The sequence below is a fragment of the Telmatherina bonti genome, assembly GCF_933228915.1.
Source record: "Telmatherina bonti genome assembly, chromosome: 4".
NCBI classification, from domain to species: domain Eukaryota; kingdom Metazoa; phylum Chordata; class Actinopteri; order Atheriniformes; family Telmatherinidae; genus Telmatherina; species Telmatherina bonti.
The window spans coordinates 18,379,140-18,400,222 of record NC_136622.1 but is presented as its reverse complement, the minus strand read 5'-3'; the positions used below and the strand labels follow the sequence as shown (position 1 = coordinate 18,400,222).

The 21,083-nt window shown below is 37.9% G+C and overlaps 1 protein-coding gene across 1 annotated transcript in view; it reads right to left on the bottom strand.

The window, feature by feature from the left end:
- Positions 1-20,853, bottom strand: part of acot7 (acyl-CoA thioesterase 7) — a gene marked incomplete at both ends in the record, with an annotated part of 48,558 nt that extends 27,705 nt beyond the window's left edge. Inside the window, 7 exons of the mRNA XM_079238468.1 lie at positions 2,795-2,881; positions 3,689-3,803; positions 5,608-5,699; positions 15,149-15,305; positions 19,042-19,159; positions 19,228-19,236; positions 20,732-20,853. Coding sequence (XP_079094594.1) covers positions 2,795-2,881; positions 3,689-3,803; positions 5,608-5,699; positions 15,149-15,305; positions 19,042-19,159; positions 19,228-19,236; positions 20,732-20,853 — 700 coding nt within the window. The remainder of the gene's footprint in view (positions 1-2,794; positions 2,882-3,688; positions 3,804-5,607; positions 5,700-15,148; positions 15,306-19,041; positions 19,160-19,227; positions 19,237-20,731) is intronic.
- Positions 20,854-21,083: the final 230 nt, after the last annotated feature.

Below are 21,083 nucleotides of genomic sequence, written 5' to 3'. Positions count from 1 at the left end.
CAGGAGGGGGAAGCAGTGCTCCATCAATACTGTGTACAGTGGAGGTGGGGAGCTGCTGACCTCAACTCGGGACGTTGTGGGTCGGTGGAGGGAATACTTCGAAGACCTCCTCAATCCTACCAACACGTCTTCCCATGAGGGAGCAGAGCTGGTGGACACAGGGGTGGACTCTCCTATCTCTGGGGCTGAAGTCGCTGAGGTGGTCAAAAAGCTCCTTGGCGGCAAGGCCCCGGGGGTGGATGAGATCCGCCCGGAGTTCCTTAAGGCTCTGGATGCTGTGGGGCTGTCCTGGCTGACACGCCTCTGCAGCATCGCATGGACATCGGGGGCAGTACCGCTGGATTGGCAGACTGGGGTGGTGGTCCCCCTTTTTAAGAAGGGGGACCGGAGGGTGTGTTCCAATTACAGGGGAATCACACTCCTCAGCCTCCCTGGTAAGGTCTATTCAGGGGTCCTGGAGAGGAGGGTCCGCCGGATAGTCGAATCCCGGATTGAGGAGGAGCAGTGTGGTTTTCGTCCTGGTCGCGGAACAGTGGACCAGCTCTATACCCTCTCTGGGGTCCTGGGGGGGGCATGGGAGTTTGCCCAACCAGTCTACATGTGCTTTGTGGACCTGGAGAAGGCGTTTGACCGTGTCCCCCGGGGGCTCCTGTGGGGGGTACTCCGGGAGTATGGGGTACCGGACCCCCTTGTACGAGCTGTCCGGTCCCTGTACGACAGGTGTCAGAGCTTGGTCCGCATTGCTGGTAGTAAGTCGGATCCGTTTCCGGTGAGGGTTGGACTCCGCCAAGACTGTCCTTTATCACCGATTCTGTTCATAACTTATATGGACAGAATTTCTAGGCGCAGCCGAGGTGTTGAGGGGATCCGACTTGGTGGCCTCAGGATTGGGTCCCTGCTTTTTGCGGATGACGTGGTCCTGTTGGCTTCATCTGGTCGTGATCTCCAGCTCTCGCTTGAGCGATTCGCGGCCGAGTGTGAAGCGGCTGGGATGAGAATCAGCACCTCCAAATCTGAGACCATGGTCCTCAGCCGGAATAGGGTGGATTGCCCTCTCCAGGTCGGGGGTCAGGTCCTGCCTCAAGTGGAGGAGTTTAAATATCTCGGGGTCTTGTTCACGAGTGAGGGAAGGATGGAGCGCGAGATCAACAGACGGATCGGTGCGGCGTCTGCAGTAATGCGGACTCTGCGCCGGTCTGTCGTGGTGAAGAAGGAGCTGAGGCAGAAGGTGAAGCTCTCAATTTACCAGTCGATCTACGTTCCTACCCTCACCTATGGTCATGAGCTGTGGGTCGTGACCGAAAGAACGAGATCTCGTATACAGGCAGGTGAAATGAGTTTCCTCCGCAGGGTGGCCGGGCTCTCCCTTAGAGATAGGGTGAGGAGCTCGGTCATCCGGGAGGGGCTCAGAGTAGAGCCGCTGCTCCTTCGCATCGAGAGGAACCAATTGAGGTGGCTCGGGCATCTGGTCAGGATGCCTCCTGGACGCCTCCCTGGTGAGGTGTTCCAGGCACGTCCCTCTGGGAGGAGACCCCGGGGAAGACCCAGGACACGCTGGAGGGATTACATCTCTCGGCTGGCCTGGGAACGCCTTGGGATCCCCCCCGCAGAGTTGGCAAATGTGGCTGGGGAGAGGGAAGTCTGGGCTTCCCTGCTTAGGCTGCTGCCCCCGCGACCCGACCCCGGATAAGCGGCAGAAGATGGATGGATGGATGGACATAATAGTGGAGTGCTCTCATGCAGGTACCATGGAGCTACAACAACTGAGGCAGTTACTTAAGCAACACCAGCACACACTCAACCACTTTACAAAACCAAGTGTTTACAGACAAACGAGACTAAACGCAACATCATATTCCACTGTTGATGTTGTGCTAAAAGCAATAAATTTCTTTCTTTAGAGTTCTAGCAGTATTCCTTCCTTTGTCAGGATTTCTCCAAAAGATCCACAAACCTTTTGATTATTTATAAGCAAATCGGTAAAGCTAAATAAGCAAAATGCTGCAGATACTGTTGATACAGCATATATACATCTAAATACACTCAAATGTATTCTGCGCATGTATAATTAATCACTTGTTACTTTGTTTCTTTAATGCAGTCTTACCTAAACATTTTTCTTGGGAATTTCCCCTCCCCCCACTTTCAGTCCTTTTTACTTGTCTGTGTGCTGTCCATTGTTTTATCATCCTCTCTTCAGGTTTTGATGCTAAATTTAGGGCAAGTCTTGCCTTTTTTTTTTTACTAAACAGCCATGCAATGGTCATAAGCTTTTTTTCTACAATCATTTAAGTAATAAAACAGGAAAAAAGTTGACTAGTGGCATTAAACTTTCAATAAAAAATAGTGACAATCATTTAGGTAATCAATGGGTTTTCATGCACTACTCATTGCATTTTCAAAAATGTGCCATGTACATCAATAACTGTTTTCTGGACATTTTTAGCACGTAAACGGTTTTATGTTTTAGTACCAGAGGTTTTCAAGCCAAATTAAATTATAGTTTCACAATCCAATAGAAGATAGTTTTAAACACAGACATGAGAAATTTTTGGTGTCTTGGATTCACATGCTTTACCTCAATTTTGTAGGTCTATGTTGGAACAGTGTTAAGTCCAGATGGCTTTAGTCCAACAGTATTTAAATTAAATGATTCACAGTTCTCAAGTCAAAGTCTCCAGAAAGAAATTAATATTGATATTTATTGATATTGATATTTAACTCCTGAAGGAAACCTATCCACTTATTGACATATTTAAAACACATTCTATACAAGGAAAATAAATGGACTCACCTCCATGGACATAATCATGTAGTGTGCAATCTGAAGGGCCCACCAAATGGATCAGACTAGACAGGCTGAAGCGAACTGTGTGTCGTTCTGCAATACATACATAAGCACAAACACACACACGATAATAAATACATCAATAATGAATTAAATAAATAAATAATGCAAACAACAAAAAAATCCAACAAATTAATTTCACATTAAGAAAATAGATAGAAAAAATACCAAAACTGAATCTCAACCATAAAACACCAACCTAACACAATCAATCAGTCTCTGCAACACATAGTCACACTCACATACCTTTTCGTGTGTCCTCTACATTTGAGCCAACATGAAAAAATCAAATACTGGAGTTAGATTGTATATATTGATAAAGTAAAATAAGAAAAAGTAAAAAAAATAAAATAAAATACAATAAAATAAAACAAAATAAAGTAAAATAAATAATCTGTCAGTAAAATAATTGTTTTCCTTGTGCATTGTAGTTTTTACAACAATAATCATACAAGTCACAAGCACAAATTGCGTCATTGAATAGGACTATAAAAACCTGTTATGTGTATGTTCAAAATGTGGTAACATATACTACAATACAGTCAGATCCATTATAGCTTCACGTTTGTTTGTTTTTTTTTAACCTTTTTTTGCATCTCAATATAACAGCATCCAATAATCAAAGGTTTCACAGTGGCAGCACAAACAGAATAGTTTGTCTTATTGTGCTATGCCTTCATTTTCTCATATTGCTACAATCATTGACACCAGTCAAAATAACTTGTTGTATTCATAAGGTAGCAGGACAGTATTTTCAGCATTGGAATTGTTATTACACCATATTAGCATAAGCCATAAAAGATAGTCATTTTGGTTTGGTACCTTTTTATATTATGTTACCTGCATTTGGTGGAGGTGGCATCAGCGCTTCAATTCTTTCTTTGGTCTCCATTCGCTCAGTTTTCTGGGCTTCATATCGCTTTTTGCCCTCTTCTTCTTGTTGTGCACTAGCATACTGTTGATAGAATACATGCAGTATACAATATACATTCACCACTGTCTTAAACTATTCTGTTTTTCTGCAATATTTCTAAATGAATATTACCTAAAATGGCAAAATTCAGAATCCTTAGCCAAATCAATCAATCAAAAATATTACATCTAATAATTTATTTACTGATGAATATTAGCTGAAATCAAATATTAAAGTGTCATTACAGCAACTCAATGTTTTCAGTAACTGTTTATTAGTCCAACACATCAGCTTGAAAAAAATTTAGTTCTGTTCTGGACAGAATAGTTTTCACTCCTGAATGTTGATTAGTTTTCTCAAAGAAGAACTGGCAATAAAAATCATATTCAATTTTAATTTCTTTTCATCCCTTGAAATGGAAGAAATTTAGAATAAATCACATAAAACAAGCCCCCTAAAGGCCTTATGATCCAACAGAAAACTTTGCGCTTAAATTATGGTTCTTTATGGGTCTTAGAGTTTCTACAAGTAGAATGGGGAGCAGGGCCTTCTTCTATCTGTCTCCAGATTTGGGGAAGCAGCTCCCAGTTTGACTTCAGGAAGCAGACATGTTCATTCCATGGCTGTAAAAATCACTCTTTTCAAGTAAAAAAAAATCTATTCTTTAATTTTCTTTTTATGTTGATATCCACATTCCCTGACTCTTCAACATCTCTACCTCTTCATGGTACCAAAAGAATCTACCACATAGTCTAGACCAATGGTGTCCAGCTCCGGTCATCAAGGGCCATAATCCTGCAGGTTTTCCCTTTATCCCGACTCCAACACACCAGACTCAAATGAATCAGTCATTGAGCAGGATGTCATTGGCCGTGGGCTCTATTTAAGAGGCCAGGTGTGTTTGATCAAGAATACATTGAAAAACTGCAAGACAGCGGACCTCGGGAACTGACTTTGGACACCCCTGGTCTAGACCCCTTAGAATTTAGCATCTAGGGATCTTATCTTATCTTATCCTCTTTATTTGTTTATGTCAGCACTCTACTGAGTTCATACAATACAGTCTAAACATCCAGCAAGATTTTTTCAAAAAAAATCTCTGAGACATTGATCAGGTTTTCTTTTAAATTAATGCATCATTCAGCCTTGTTTTATTTATCTCCCTCTACCTTTATGCAGGAAAGAGAACTGCATTTTTCTCGTCTGATCTCACCATTCTGCTCAGAGTTTACAGTTTGTTGTTGCTCTCTCTATCTCTGCTATCCTTTTCTCTCTTGCTGCTCCTTCATCCTAAATAGACATGGCAGATGGTTGCCCTTTCCTCACCACTGTCACAAAGTAATCCAGCTTCTTCCTGTTGTCATCAGAAATCTTCCTCTATTTGGGTCATAATACAATTCCATAACCGCACCATAGATTCTTGTTTTTCGAACAGAAACAAACACATGACTGAAAAAAAACTGGCTTTCTTCTGACTTCTATAAAACAACGTATGCTTCAGCTACACATGCTTTTGCAACTTGGCATTGCAGTCATGGAAAAATTATCAGACTGTTACTTAGTAAAATTTCATGTACATTTTTAATACCTGATACAACTAAAGGTGCATTTGCTTGGAAAGCAAATGTGATCTGATATTTTTTCCACAACTGTTAGCAATATTGAATGATTTTCACAAAAATGACTAACCAGTATAATTATTTGCAGTTTTCTTTCTACTTTTAAGTCTTGTATGACAAAACTGATCATGTATTAGGTTATTCTTAAACATTTGTACAGATTCATATGGACTAACAGAATCATCAAGGCAAAATTACAAACTCCAAGAACATTTTTTTATATGTACCTTAATAGGTGGCACCTCCATGATCTTGTCAACATTCTGTAGAGAGCAGGGAACATACCACAGCGCTGCCTTATTAGACAGTTTCTTTGCACCTGCAGTGACAAAGAAAAAGTTAAATTCTTACTTTAGAAATGTCAGCAGGGCATTTTATAGCTTGATATTACCAAAAAAGAGGCAAATAAATAGTATTGTAAATCAACATGCAACACATCTTGACATCTCTCAGAGAAAGCAATGTAGCAAGTAGTGCTAAAATGGCTGTTGTCAAGTCAGATGCTTTTATTAAAATTACAATAAGGGTCAATCTCATTTTTAAATGTTCCTTTGTTTTTCCCAGAAGAATAGTCTTACTAATGCAAACAAAGGAGCCACAAACAAATGAGGCCTTCATTCTAGGACAACCGTTCTTTTCTATACAAAGCTCAAAGTCATTCAATAAACATGGTGCTTTCAAGGTTTTACATCACCCATAAAAGTTTCTGTGTTTTTATGTGTGATTAAAACAAAGGAATGGATAGTATAGTAAATCAGTCATTGATTTTTCTGTGCAAATATTTATGTTTTGCATACTGAGGCACTTATGGATTCTGCTCTGGCTTTGTTTCTCTCTCAAGAAAGTTAACCTCAGAAAGCAAAACTCATAGAAATCACATCTCATAGCAATCAGGCGGCAAGGTTGTCATAGTGATATCTGCTGTACTCTGCCCACACTTTTTCACTTAATTTGCAAACAGAAAGAGAAGAGCTATTTTGAGGTGGTGGTGTTATGGCACACAGGGGAGACACACAGATTAAAGAGCACACAGGGACAGCAGGTTTAATGGAAACTGCTCTCTGAAGGAGTTTAGAGCTTTAATTTAATTTTATTTTATTTTATTTTATTTTTTTATTTTTATTTTATTTCATTCATTTAGTGGGTCCATTTGTCTCATTTGCTTTTTTTACAATATGCATATGCATACCTCTAAATCCTGAATCAAACAGAGGAACTTCTTATATACGCCAGTTGATCAAAACTGAGGAATGTGTCAGTAATGTGTAAACCAGTGGGAGACTTTGCACATGGATATGGGAAGTTAAGTGGGTGCAGCATCTTATGGCAAAGGCGAATGGAAAATACATTTGCATATTACACCAAGTTAAAACTGTGCAGGCAGCTGGACCTCGTTGCCATGCCAACCACGTTTCTCTATTACTCCTCTCATTGGCTCCCATCTTTGCCAGCAACCAGGAAGTTGCACACAGTAATAAGAGAGAAATATTTATGTCTCCTTCATATCCTTCATTCCACTGAAGACTGTGCAACTCCAGTCTATTATTAGTTTCTGCTAAAACGTTTCAGTAAATTGTGTTTAAGATGAAAGAAGGGAAAAGAGAAGCTTGAAATAATACAGATGATGAATAACCGGCATGAACCAGTTGGCAAAAGCACCATTCCCAGTATGACTGATGACCTTTTCTGACCACAGCGAAGCCAAGGAACTGGCTCTCGGTTTTTAATCTCTCCTCAGCCAATGTGTTTGACAGCCCAGATAATGACCATATCATTATCTGGGCTGCATCCTTTTGTCTTTGACAATATGTTTCCTGAAATGGAACACAAATAATTCTAGTATAAATAATAAATAGTTCTAATTTTGAAACACACCTCAAAAGTACAGGAAAAGCTACCTTCAGAAAATTCAGCTTGTGAGCAGTTTAAACCCCTGCAGATTAATTTTATTTCTCAGAAAATGATTCAGGGTATGTTTTGGTTTTGTGTTAAATGTGACAAAAGAAAACTGAACATAAAAACTAAAAATGGCAGGAAGGACAGCTGGCTTGCTTAGTTAGGATTAATAAATAATTGAATGAGAAGATTTTGGCTGCATCCACCACAAACACAAATCCAACAAATCTGTTCACCAAACATTCACAGGCTGTAGCACAATGCTAAACAAAGGGCTCGTATCACACAGACTTTATGTATAGCTTTTTAAGTTAATCTGATGACACTTTTAGACCAAGGATCTCCATAAATCTTGGCATCCTTGTGGCAGCTGTGATAACAGCCAAATCAAATTCTTGTTTTTCCTGTTTTTTTGTTGTTTTTTTTTAACAGATGTGCTGGTGGAAGGGGAACAAGCCAATTGTGTGAATGACATGCCAGCAGTGCAGATGAGAGACATGAGTAAGAGGATATTACGACCCCAATTCCAAATAAGTTAAGGAATAAGAAAAACAACACCTTATTTTGAATTTGATTGCAGCAACACTTCTCAGAGATGTTGGAACAGGGGAAACAAATGCATGATAATTAATCAGAGTACCTGGCATCAGGCTGCAGGCTGGTGTAATGTTTAGCACTGTGGCCTCACAGCAAGAAGGTCGTTGGTTCAAACAGTGGCCTTTCTGTGGGGAGTCTGCATATTCTACTGGTGTATGTGTTCATTCTCTCCAGATACTCACACATCCCAACAAAACAGATGTTAGGTTCACTGATCACTCTGAATTCTCCTTAGGAATGAAAGGTTGTTTGTCTCTCCGTGTTGGCCCTGTGATGGACTGGCAACCTGTCAAGGGTGTTCCCTGCCTCTCGCCTGATGATTGCTGGGATATGCGTAAGCTTCCCCACAACCCTTAATTGGACTATGAGGTATTGAAAATGAATGAATGAATGAATGAATGAATACCTACATGGGTGAAGGATCACCAGGCATGGTTTATGCAACATCAAATCTGCTTTCTTCCAAGTTTAATGTGTCGTTCATAAAGCTAAACGATTTCCTGAAATTTTCTACAATCACATTTTTTTGTTTTGAAATTACTTTGATTAGTTCTGGACCTTTGTCTCAACCCCACGGAGAGTTGGGATTTTCAGCTCACTGTTCCTGTCTTCCACTTTGATGCCATCCAATATTTCACCTTAAGCAACTTCACTTTATTTACTTTCATCTTTCACATGGCTTTCTGCTCTCCCCTTTGTCTCGTATTCTCTGCCCTTAATTCTTTCTCACTGGGGAATAAAGGGGGAAAAATAAACCAACTTGTTTTCTTTTCTGTCCTTAACTGCATGTTCTTGTTTATGAGATTGAGCAGAGAGGATTGTTCTTGGTCCTTGGTCCCTGTGATCGAAACTACAGATTTTCCATTGTCGTGAGCCAAATCTCCATTTTACTTTTAACTAGTACAATCCCACTGTTTTACTTGATAAGAGTTGATTAATTATGTTTAGTGAAAAGTGCTTTTAAGACAGATCTTTCTCAGTAAATTACCTAAACGTTTTGTTTATTTTGAATTCTTTAAGTGGTTTTATCACTATAACAAACAATACGCAGAGCAAAAGCATCTAATTGTGGTCAACAAAAAGTTTACTCCTGAGTTCACCCCACTTCTGCATCCTTACAGCCAAACGATGCGCTCAGATGAGTGCAACTATTTCTAACATGTGCATTCACACCCAAAGTGACACACCCTCCACCCAAGTGCCAATCAAGCATGCAAACATCATCATATTCGCAGACATTTATGACTCATAATATGGCTCCTACACCATCAAATGATGACAAGAGGACAATTGTTTCAATCAGTCAGCAATATAAGTTAATATGTGTCCAAAATATTACATCTTATCTGTTTGTGTTCCATGGTCTACCAGGATCATGACAGGAACTGCCATGCTTACAGTATTTTAAGCCTCTGCCCACAATGCATTGCTCTCAGCTATGTCTATGACTGTGTGTGTACCGAGGGAGTACAATCTGTGTGTACTATGTTTATAGAAATGAGTGCCTAAATGTGCAGGCAACACAACAGCACCACATCAGTGTGAAATCTGTGTACATGTGCATTTGTTTCGGGTGTGGCAGAGGACAAAATGTTTCTATTCATGTAAGAGATCTGATCTGATTTGTTTTGTTTATTTTATTTTTTTTTTTTTTCAGTGTGTTGTACAAATCTTTGACTAAGGATGACTGTGTGCATGTGAAACCTCTAAGGGATGTGTCCAGGACTTTGTGCTACATTCTGGATGTAAATGTGTGTTTAAAGATATTTTATTCGCATACATGGGTACGTACAAATCTCTCTGCGCTGGATGTGTATGTTTAGGTCTGTGAGTGTGCATATGTATGTTAGTACGCATGTGCAAACCCCCAGCGGGGACAATCATCACGGCTCGTGCCCACAGTAGGCAGTCTTACCCTGAGGGTCTGTGACTGAGGCCTGCCTGACGAGATGCTGCCTGACTGACTGTGGAACCTGGGTGCTTTGCCTCCTCCCCCAGCACACACAGACATTCAAACGCATGAAATAAACATAAATGCATAAATACAAAGATGCTTGTACAAAGAACCTCAAATACAAGGCACACTTACATTTGCACAAAGCTACGAGAATATGCATGGCTGCACAATAGCACACTCTTATGTGCACAATGAAAACACAAATTCATCTCTGCAACAATTTCTTTGTTTCCATCCAGGCAATCTCTAAGTCCTTTACCTTGGAAAATAGCTGGACAGGAATTTCCAAAACTGTGCCAACATCAGTGCAATACTCCATTTAGTTAAAAGGGAAGTGTGTGTGTTAATGTGTCAGCATATCAGGTTATATCTGCACTCCGTTTGTCCCTACAAACCCCATGTGTGTGCTCGTGTCTGCATGTGAAATGCTGTATTGGAAAGGTGCATGGGTTGTGTAGGAGCACGTGTTCAGGTACATCCACTTGGCATCCGCGTCTGACTGGGCCACAGTGTGTGAGGCCTGATGCTAAGTCGACATGACAGAAGCAAATAATGTCTGCTCCCGTTATCTTCTCTTCCCCCTCGGCCCCACAGGAACCTTTTAAAGGGCCAAACACTGATAAAAACATCCATGCTTATACAAAATAGGCATGCATACAGCAAACATATATTCACAAATAATAATACAATTAAAAGGTAAACATCTATATGCAGTATAGATTTAAACATGACCAACTACCGATACTGTAGATATGACCTAATTTACCAACAACCTAGAGCTCCTCATCTGACTCTCCCTTTAAACTGGGATTAATGTAATTCAGATATCAGGACACAAACTGATCCATCCACTCTGCAAAACATTATAAAATAATCCTTACTAGAATTCAACTTTAGTTTAACTTGTTTAAATATCACTGTGTGCTGTACTTTTCTTCAGGACCATATATAGGTTTTTACATAAATTGTGCAATAATCTAAAAAAAATTCCATTACAGATGTTATGTTTGGCCACACAGCCTCAAGAGACCTCGGAAGCTAACTTTTTCTCCCAAAGGATCCCACCTCAATGCCCTCTCTCTGCACATGCTGGGGTTTATCTACATACACCCACACTGAACCTTCAGAACCACTTTTGTGCTTTTTCTGTTTCCTTATTTATTTGAACTGTAATTGTTGGAAATAATGTTAACTTTCCTAGAAAGTTCCAATGTATGCAGAATCCCATTTTTCTCATATTAAAACCATTGACTTTTTAGCTTTAAAATTACAAAATATTAAATTAGTATATTGTGTCATAAAGCTTCTTGCAAAAAATAATAGGTTTTAATCTGTCTCTAACAGATACACAACAAGCTACTTCTTAACCTTATTATCATCACCTCCACAACACAAAAAACAATAGACTAATCTGAGCAAATACAGTAAGTAGACTGTCTGCCATTTTTGCAGTGGCACTTATATGTCTGTAATATGACTTTCTAAAAAAAAAATTTGATAATAACATGCGCTGCTCTTCAATCTTCAAACAGCTGCTAAAAAATTCAGCCCTGGGAAAAAAGCTGAAAACAAAAAACATAACCTTTAAATCATGAAGACTGACTCTGTCTGAGACCTTTCAGTGTAAAAAAAAAGACAGGGACATTCATAAGAAGTGGGTCAAGAATATTAACAGAAAGCATTTCATTACCAACAACAGCAACCCTGTAAGTTTAAGTGAAAAGTTGTCAATTCAACACTAAACTCTGCATTTCCATGTTGCTGTCAAGCTTAACACAGCACAACAAATCATGTTATTATCAATATTATGCTAGTTATTGTTAATGGGCTAAAAGAAGGCTACATAAGAGTATAAATAAACTCTGAATTTTCCTTGATTTAAATGCACCTTCCAGCAAACAAATGTTCAAGCTGTTCACTTCCAGTATTCTGTATATGGGAAGCCAAGGTGCTCCAACATTCCTGCAACTACATTATGTAACTCCTGTTACAAAATACGCAATGTTGTATGCAATTAATATACACTCAACTGAAATATCCACCTCTGTCTGACATTTATCTGTCTGCTCTCTTGGTGGTTCAAACTTGTTTATACTTGTGCAAGAAACCATGGTACAAATGGTAAATCCTTAACAGTGCAGGTAATTGTGGTTTGGAATAGCCCAGGGAAAAAAAAACCTAAGGCCTGTTAAGTGCCAAATACGACCAGAATATTTGTCAGAATACTTTTCCAGGCAAATATCTGTATATGATATACAAAATATTGCTGTCATGATACACATTATAGTTGTTTTACCACTGGTTGTCCAGTGGTAAAACTGGACAACCAGTTGTTTTATCACTTGCTTTGCACTGCATCCAGTCAATGAGCTCTCTTCCTGCTTTCTCCAATTCATGGGTCCTTGCTGGTAAGGCCACAGAGAGCTGTCCACGCTGATGCCTGAATGTATATATACTGCTCTCCACCTGTCAACTCATATCTCTGCCCCCGCCTCTGTCAACCTGCTTCCAGCCCGGCAACGAGCCAACCAACCAACCAGTACAAGCCTGTTGCCATGGCAACATCCGTCTAGAGGATATTGCTTTTGTTTCTCACACCGCCGTTTCCCTCATCCTTCTGCTTTTCCTCACCATTCCGTTTTCTTCCATTCTCTTTTCTATCTTCCTGCTATTCAATATGTCCGTCTCTTCACCTTCTTCTTCTTTGTTTTTCTGTTTCACTCCTGCTCTGTCTCTCTCATTGTAGCTCTATTCCTCAACCTTTTTCATTTAATCAGATCCAAGACACATGATTTGCTGGAATGAAACTTGTGCCTCAAAGAATTAGTTTGTTTAAATATAAGCTCAACACCCAAAGATAGATATATACTCATATATATAAAAATATGCAAAAATAAATAAATAAAATACAACATTACTCATTTACTATCCATTATTAATTGATTTACATGCTCTTCATGTGTTTTTACATGCTTCAAAAAGTCTATAGATGTGCATGTGTTCAGGTGCACAGAGTACATAAAATAGGCATTAGCATTAATAATAAATAAAAATCAATAAAAAGAATAGAACACAAGACAACACTTTAAAGTGGGTTCAGTGTTTGGAAAAATCCATGCTGTTGACATGCTGCCCTCTACTGGACACATAGACGATATAACTGAATTTTTGCTGTTTTGCCCCCACATTAAATGTTTAAAGTGGAACTATTATGTGCATTTCAGGCTAATTTATTTTTATTTCTGAGACCAGAAGGGCTGGGATTGATCGAGTTATTGTCACAAATTGCTTTATTTACTTCAGACCGACCCTCTCCGTAGGCTGTCAGATCAGCCTGTGGGCAAAACGAGTGGATTGAGACTCTTCTGCATTAAGCCCCGCCTCCCGCCACTGAACTACATCGGGAGCGCGAATCGCACCTGCTTTTGCCGTCATTGTAACATCTCATAAACAGAAGGATTAGGCTGATATGAACTCAATAAAAAAAAACAAAATACAATGTCAACACATAGCATACAGCCCTACATGTTGGAACCTGAATCAGACCCTGAAAACAAAGTGGAAAACAGCAACCCACAGCAACGAATGCAGCAGGATGTCTCTCTTTGGTAAACTCACCAGCCATCGTTGGAAATAACTTTATCCCACGTTTTCCACCCCCCTGATGTATTTGTACATGCCCTTGTTAACCAGTAGAAGGTAACCAATCACCAAACCTTATCCCCCAGGACGTCACAAGGATTTCCAAGTAGAAAAAACTCTCTAAAACGACGCGTTTTTCGTCGCCATGGAAACCGAACGGAGAGAGTGCTGGAACTCAAACTCAAACTCAAACATGCCTTTAGGTGCTAAAAAAAAACAGTGCCGTTCACGTGTCTGATGAGGATTCAACCCTGTAACACTGTAGAAAGCTCAGAAAACTCGAAATACCATAATAGCACCCTTTAAATAACTTTCAGTAATGCCTAATTAAAAATCTTCTTTTATAAATTCTCAATAATGCCAAGTGACAAAATGAACTTAATGATTCCATGGAAGCTTGAAGCCAAAACAACTAACAAATCTCACAAGAGGTATTGTTAGTGTTTGTCTTGATCACAGTAGTTTCAGTACAGACACAGTGAGTAAATGACTTGTGTAAATGAGTGTGTGACGCTTGGTGCAGCATGGTGTGAAAGCAACATCCATTTTGTTCTAGAAATAAAAATAATAGATGCTCTCATGAGAAGAGCACACAAGCAGATTTATAAATACTGTGGAGGGTAAGGCATTCATAGCACAAGGCTTTCATATGATGCCACTGTAATGCTAACATCTGTTAACGTTATTAGAGAAGGTCTTATGAGGAAAATCAGGTTAAACTGCAGCTTCTGAGGACTTCTCTTTGCAATATAAAATACCACATCACTTTATTAGGGATGACATGGTTTTAACCTGCATTAAATATTTAACTCCACAACATAATATGACCTTCATATTTCTTCATGTATAGACACAGCTATAACTTTCAACTCCAGGCATATTGTTTGTTTTCTCGCTGTCAAGTGTGGATAAAATGGAAAATTTTTAGTCATTGTCAGCTCCTGTTTCTTTCCACAATCAGAAGTCATGTATGCTCCATGAACGGGTAATTTTTCTTGACTGCAGCTATGTTTATGAGTGTGCATAGATGCCTGTTCCTGTCTTTGCCTAATGATGAACACTTCAAACACTTCATAAAGGTACAAAAGTCCTTCAAGTTCAAAAGAATTTATTTTCTCTCCATTTAATATCATTAAATACTGAACATATTCAGAGCAAATAATAATAACCAACTAAAACAGGATTCATCTTAAATTTTGGGAAAGAGTTATTAGTCTTGTACATTATTCTATAGATGGATCAATCAGGAAAACAATCAATATCAAATCAGTCATGACATTAACCCTCTGATATGATGTTGCAGAAGTAGAAAATAGCTTCTAAATAGGTGTTTACTGTGGTAGACTACATGCAAGAAAGAGTAAACTTTGGTGGTAGACCTCACTTGTTGTCAGGCATGCCATAGACAGCAGGTGTGTGTGTGTGTGTGTGTGTGTGTGTGTGTGTGTGTGTGTGTGTGTCTGTCTTCCCGCTTTTTAATCTTGTGCATTTGACTGCCATTCTTTCAGTCTTTTCCAGTGATAAAGGTAGGAATGAGTTTAAGGTGAGCACCACTGCATCACTTATTTAAATTATTCATGTATTATTAAAGATAATTTTTTAGCAGTTGAAGGAAATGGCTCATATTTACCGAGCTGGATGTACATGTTCAACTAGTAAATGACAGGGGGAGTCACCTGTGAAGATGTTTTCAGCTATGACTTCGACCTGAACCTCCAGTGAGTGCTTGGAAGTGTAAGTGATCTCAGCAGACACATGGACAACTTCACCGATGAACACGGGAAACAAGAACTCTGTCTTCTCCACCCGAACCAAAGCTGCCAAACAGCGGTCCTGTTGGGGGTAAATAACAAACAACACATACACAAAGGTTAAACTATGAAGTAGTCTATTTTTTTTTTATCAAGATATTGTTAGATAATCAGAACTTGACCTAAACATCATTGGTAATAATTGGAAATAATTTTAATTCTTCACTGACTAAAGTCTGATTGAAATTTAAAAATTGCCATTAAAGATAAAAAATAAGAAGATGGTAGTACATCCCAAATCAAAGGAGAAAAAGTGGTACTCGCATTAGAATTGTTTATTACCTCACATAAACAACAATGTTTCCTCCTGACTTTTTCCTTATTTATTACAATGATAAAAGTTGGGCCTAGCACTTCGCTTAGGATTCACAAGTTGAAGTGATATTGCTTATCTCCTTTTTCAATACTAAGATTAAGGATATCTGTAACTAATTTATTTACATGCTTGAAATATTCAAAGTTAGGTGCCAGGAGGTTAGCAGCTAAGGTTTATGGGTTATTTATTCATTCATTATCCGTACCGCTTAGTCCGATTAAGGGTCGCGGGGAAGCTGGAGCCTATCCCAGCAGTCTTTGGACGAGAGGTGGGGTACACCCTGGACAGATCGCCAGTCCACCACAGGAGGTTTATGGATTATACTTTTTTTAAAAATTGTCTGAAAGACCTATTTTGATTTCATGTGAAAACAACTTAACTTGAAACAACTTAAAGATACAGGAGTGAGGAAGCTTGCTTTTATCAGTAGTTGAACACAGTATATGAAGGTGTCGTGTATGAAAAAGATAAAAAAGAAAAATTCCATCACTGTAAAACAATGATCAATGAGAGTGGAAGAGGCTTGGTTTATAGTATGCCATAACTGGACAACTTTTACTGGCCAGTAAGCCCAGTGAAAGACAATGACTGATCGCAAGGACAACCTTTATTTTCTGTCTACAAATCAGGTTTGGTGGCAAACAAGTAAAATATTAAGTACAGATATACTGATAGAGTGATAATCAACTGGACAGAGGTGTTGCATGATAAAATGATTGAACCCAGCTTTGTATGGAAACAGAAGCAGGAGGCAGAACTAACTAAAATGGAAAGGAAGATAAAAGCTGTGATACATTCAATGACTGGAACCTTTTACCAAAACATACCATGAAACAACCATCATAAATAACCTGAACCAAGTTTAACTTTAGGCGTTTGAGATTTGCAACTCAATATGGCCACAAACAATGTGTTTTATAAAGATGGGGAGCAGCTGTTCTGCGGGGCCAGAGAATAAAGTGAGAATTCCTTTGTGGGTGTTGTGATCTGTGCTTCTGTTTTATGTTCTAAAAATCATGTATGGTCCGACTTATTTCCACAGCAATGTATCAAAGGGAAAAAATAGTCAAGCTTCACCTCACTTAAAGTTAAGTTAATAAAACCAGTTCTGAGATTTGTTTGTGTTAAGAAAAAGATGAAGACTCTCCTTTTTCGGAAAGCTTTTAATTGATTATTATTTAAAACCATAATTATTATTTTGTAGTCTTATTCTATACCTTACTTAATTGTGCTTTAGTATATTTTAACCAGTATTTTTCATTCTATTTTATTTTATTATCTAAGTTTTTATATCTATTCTTGAGTGTATTAGTTTTCTTGAAGTGAATGGAGGGGAACAGCATTTTCTCAGGACAGTAATCTGAGATATTGTTTAATGTACATGGGTGTATATGGGTGTGTGTGTGTGTGTGTGGTGTGTGTTACCAGTGTGCACGCATGTTTATATGTGTTCATATGTGGCAACTGAAAAATTTAAGATCATGCAGATATGATGGGAAAGGATGGAAAAGAAGAGCGGTGGGTGGGGGCGTTCATCACGTATTTAATGTAAAGTACTTTAGGTTGCAGTTTATGTATGATGAAGTGCTCCATACATAAAGTTTGTTTTGATTTGATGTAATTAAGTTCGGAATGCAGTGGGAACATCTGAGCCCTACAATGTTACTAGTTTCTGAAAAGTATTGTACATAACATAAGTTTTCACCACTAATTTACTTAATTTAATGCAGATTGTAACCTCTGTTTACATTGTGTCATGTTCTGTTCTAGCTGTGTTTTAAATACTGAACACTATTTACAATATTTGCTAGCTGCAAAGTAAACTGTGTGCTACTCGCAACAGATACTGCAGCACAGTAAAAATTGGAGCTGACATGCATGTTTGTGTTGACTGGATATGCAGGCATTCTGGTGCTGTATCCACTGATTTGCAGTGTTTTATGCATCGCCTATAAGGTTTTAGGATTTTTATTCTGAACAGAAAAATTAAACACGCATTTATAAAAACTTTTTGAAGCAATCATGTACAACATCAAGCTGTCTGTATTCATTTTGCTTGTTCTTATCTGTATGATGGCAGGACGATTAAATGATGACAAAGTGAAAAGTATGCTTAAGTTCACCAGGTGAAAAGTCAACTGATGTTGTGAGGAGGAAAGCAAATCTAAGTTAGCTGATGCCAAGCAAGAGCAAATTAATCTTTATGTAAAACATTGAGTTAATCAAATCAAATTAAATCAAAGGTACTTTATTTATCCCCGACGAAAAATTCAAGGTTCAACTCAGCTCGTCCAAGGTTAGACATACAGACATTTACATTTGACAAGTTTACAGAACGTGCTGATACTTAGGCCCTGCAGCCAGTTTTTTAACCAGCGCTGCCTTAAAATGCGGAAAAGATGACATGAGGAAGGATGGGTGGTTGCTGAAAAAAAAGAAGTATCTCTACACTTCACCTTAAGGGGGAAGGATAAAGATGCAACAAAAAGACACACCTCTAAGCATAAGCACAAATTCAGACAACAGACAACACACAACATTAAGAACAAGTAAAAGATGGACTGAATTTATATTAAGAAAAAAAAAATATTTGAACTAATTATTGAGCAATCAGTCCAGGGTGTACCCTGCCTATCGCTCAATGTTTGCTGGGATACGTGCCAGTTTCCCCATGACTTAATTGGAACAAGCAGATAAGAAAATGGATGGATGGATGGATGGATGGATGGATGGATGGATAGATGGGAAATTGCTAAAGTAATTCCACTTTATAAAAATGATGATAAGCATATATTTTATAATCACAAACCAGCATCTTTGTTCCACAGTTTACCAATATATTAGATTCAAAACTAGGAAAGTTTATATAAGATTGTTTTCTCTTCATTCTGCACTTTTTCCTTGTGTTTCTTTTTTGTTTTTATATTTTCTGTTTTGTTTTTAATGTATTAGGAATTAATTATATGAAAAAGCAAACCAATTTTTTTTTTAACAATCTAACATAAAACACAACTTCAGTCATTCTTGAATTTACTTTGTTTTTTCTCAATATTTTTTAAGTCAAATTTAAAAAGTATTTCAATTGTTAAAAATTCTGAAAATTTAAGTTTTACTGTACAGTTCATGTCTACACAGATAAGCACCTGGGCTTTAATTGACTTTTTCATTCATTTCCCAGAAAAGCTGGCAACCAGAGTAACATAACATCTTTAATTTGTTATTCCTAATCTAATAAAACATTGGAAAGTAGTTTTACATCATTTTAGGTTATCCCTTCATTAGGTAAGAGGAGCAATGAAACTGCTGTTGAGATGTATTTAAAAAATCAAACCTAGAGGCTGCCATCTTTCTTTTCTTTATCTGTAGGCTATATCAAAATGATAAAAGTTTAACTTTAACAGTACAATTTGAAAAGTTTAAAATTAATTTGGTTGTTTCTTACCCCCTTTTGAGTGTTACAGTGTCGAGTGCTGACAATGCCTCCAGCTTCTTCGATCATCTTTAGGATATTGCCACCATGAACATTCCCCATGATATTGGCATCATCTGGCCGCATGAGCCTGCAGCAGAGAGACAAATATATTAGTATGACTGTAGATCTGCTGGTAGTACCACCATCTATGCTCACTGATCACAGCTGATGAGACACAAAAAGAATTATAAAATTTTAAACAATCTTAATCTATTCAGGACAAAAGTAATGTGTTAGCACTGCCACAGGTCAAAAAATATGTTCATGCTTAAATTGTATGTATGTATATATGTAAGGCATTTGTTTCATGCTTTTCAGTGACCTGACTGAAAACGCATCATTTAGCTTTGTTAGGTTTATTTCTTCAAGGTTGTTTACAAAAGTTTACAAAAATCCACAGAAAATCTGAGATATTTCTTTAAAAAATACCACTTAAGGCACAGAGTCTAAGTGCTTATATCATAGTTACTTATGTAAAATAACTGACAGTAGTCAATGTTGTTACAATTACACAAGACAACCTCTTTGTAAGGGCATATCTCAGCTCTCTAAAATCATCAATTCTTTGAGTAAACTATTCTATTAGTTATAATTTAATCTTCTTAAGGTATAAAGTGGGGAAGGTCAAACTACAGGAAGTGATGTCATTAGTAATCCCCAGGTTAGTGAGAAAGTCGCTGGTTGTTCTGTTTGTTAGGAATGTTATGAAGAGAAGATGAATTTCTGTAAAATGTGCCTTGGATGTATGGGCAATCATACAATTTCCACACAAAAAATATATACCAAGAAGATGACAACTTCTCAGAAATTCATCACTTTACAACACAGAGTAGCTGGAAATTAAGTAACTCATTTAACCCTTCCATGTATGAATTAATAAAAAACAATGCAATATTTTTTTAAAACAGTATTTTACCTCTTCTGACATACGCGATGCTACTTGTTTGTTAATTAGTGATATTTAGAATTTATGGTAATTTATGATTTATTTTAATGTATTCTATAAAATATTTATAAAATATTATATAGTCATAACTATATTATGTAAATATTTGCTAAAATATAGTTGTATCTTTTTCCTTTCCTCTCTATCGCAAAAAAAAAACTTGCATAATTACATTATGTATAATTATATCATATTTTCATTTATTCTCCAGTGAGTGAAAACTTTTGGATGACTCACTAACATCTACTCAAGCGGTTTATTTACAAAAATTACATCCTCATCCTCAATATGCAAGAAAAAAAGCTTGTAAATAGATGTCTATTATATGGCAACTATGCATGAAAGGGTTAAATCAAAACAAACATATCATAGACAAACATTACAAACATTGCTCTCTAAGCAAATAAATTCTATTAAAATTTTGTATGAGATAACATAGCATAAACCATTCAAACACCAAGGAAAACAGCACTTAGAACTTCTAGTGCGAACATTTTCATGGTCAGAGACAAATACATAAGAATCAGAATCCCTTAAGGTTGTACATATCTATTTATACATATTGTTAATATCTGTTTTTCAGAGCTTTAACTGTTTGTTCAATATGTTATTTTAACTTTAGTTTACTTTTAGAAGGATACTTTCAGTCAAAGAGTCCACGCTAAAATAAAATTATAGTTGTGTGTTTTTATCAGAACATTAGAGATAAAGTACCTGCTGATTTGATACTTGTAAGCCTGCTGAGTTTCAGCCTCCCCATCTCCGCAATCAGTCCTGGGAAGATGGGGATCCACTTCATCTGCTGTCTTGATTGTCTTTGGCCTAAAGCAGTGCATTTTCAAACCCTGACTGACACTCAGCTTTGTTCCTTAACGCGCCTGCCTTATGTGTGAGCTCTACATTCACAACTTTCTGTGATCTTGGGCTCTGATGATGCAGCTGTGACTGACGTCAGGAAGTGTAAATGCTGATCCCGCCCTACAAGTCATTACTGACCAAACTGGATCTCACTATCCCACAGACAGACAGCTTCTGATGGCTAATAAAGTCTGTGACTGTAGTTTAT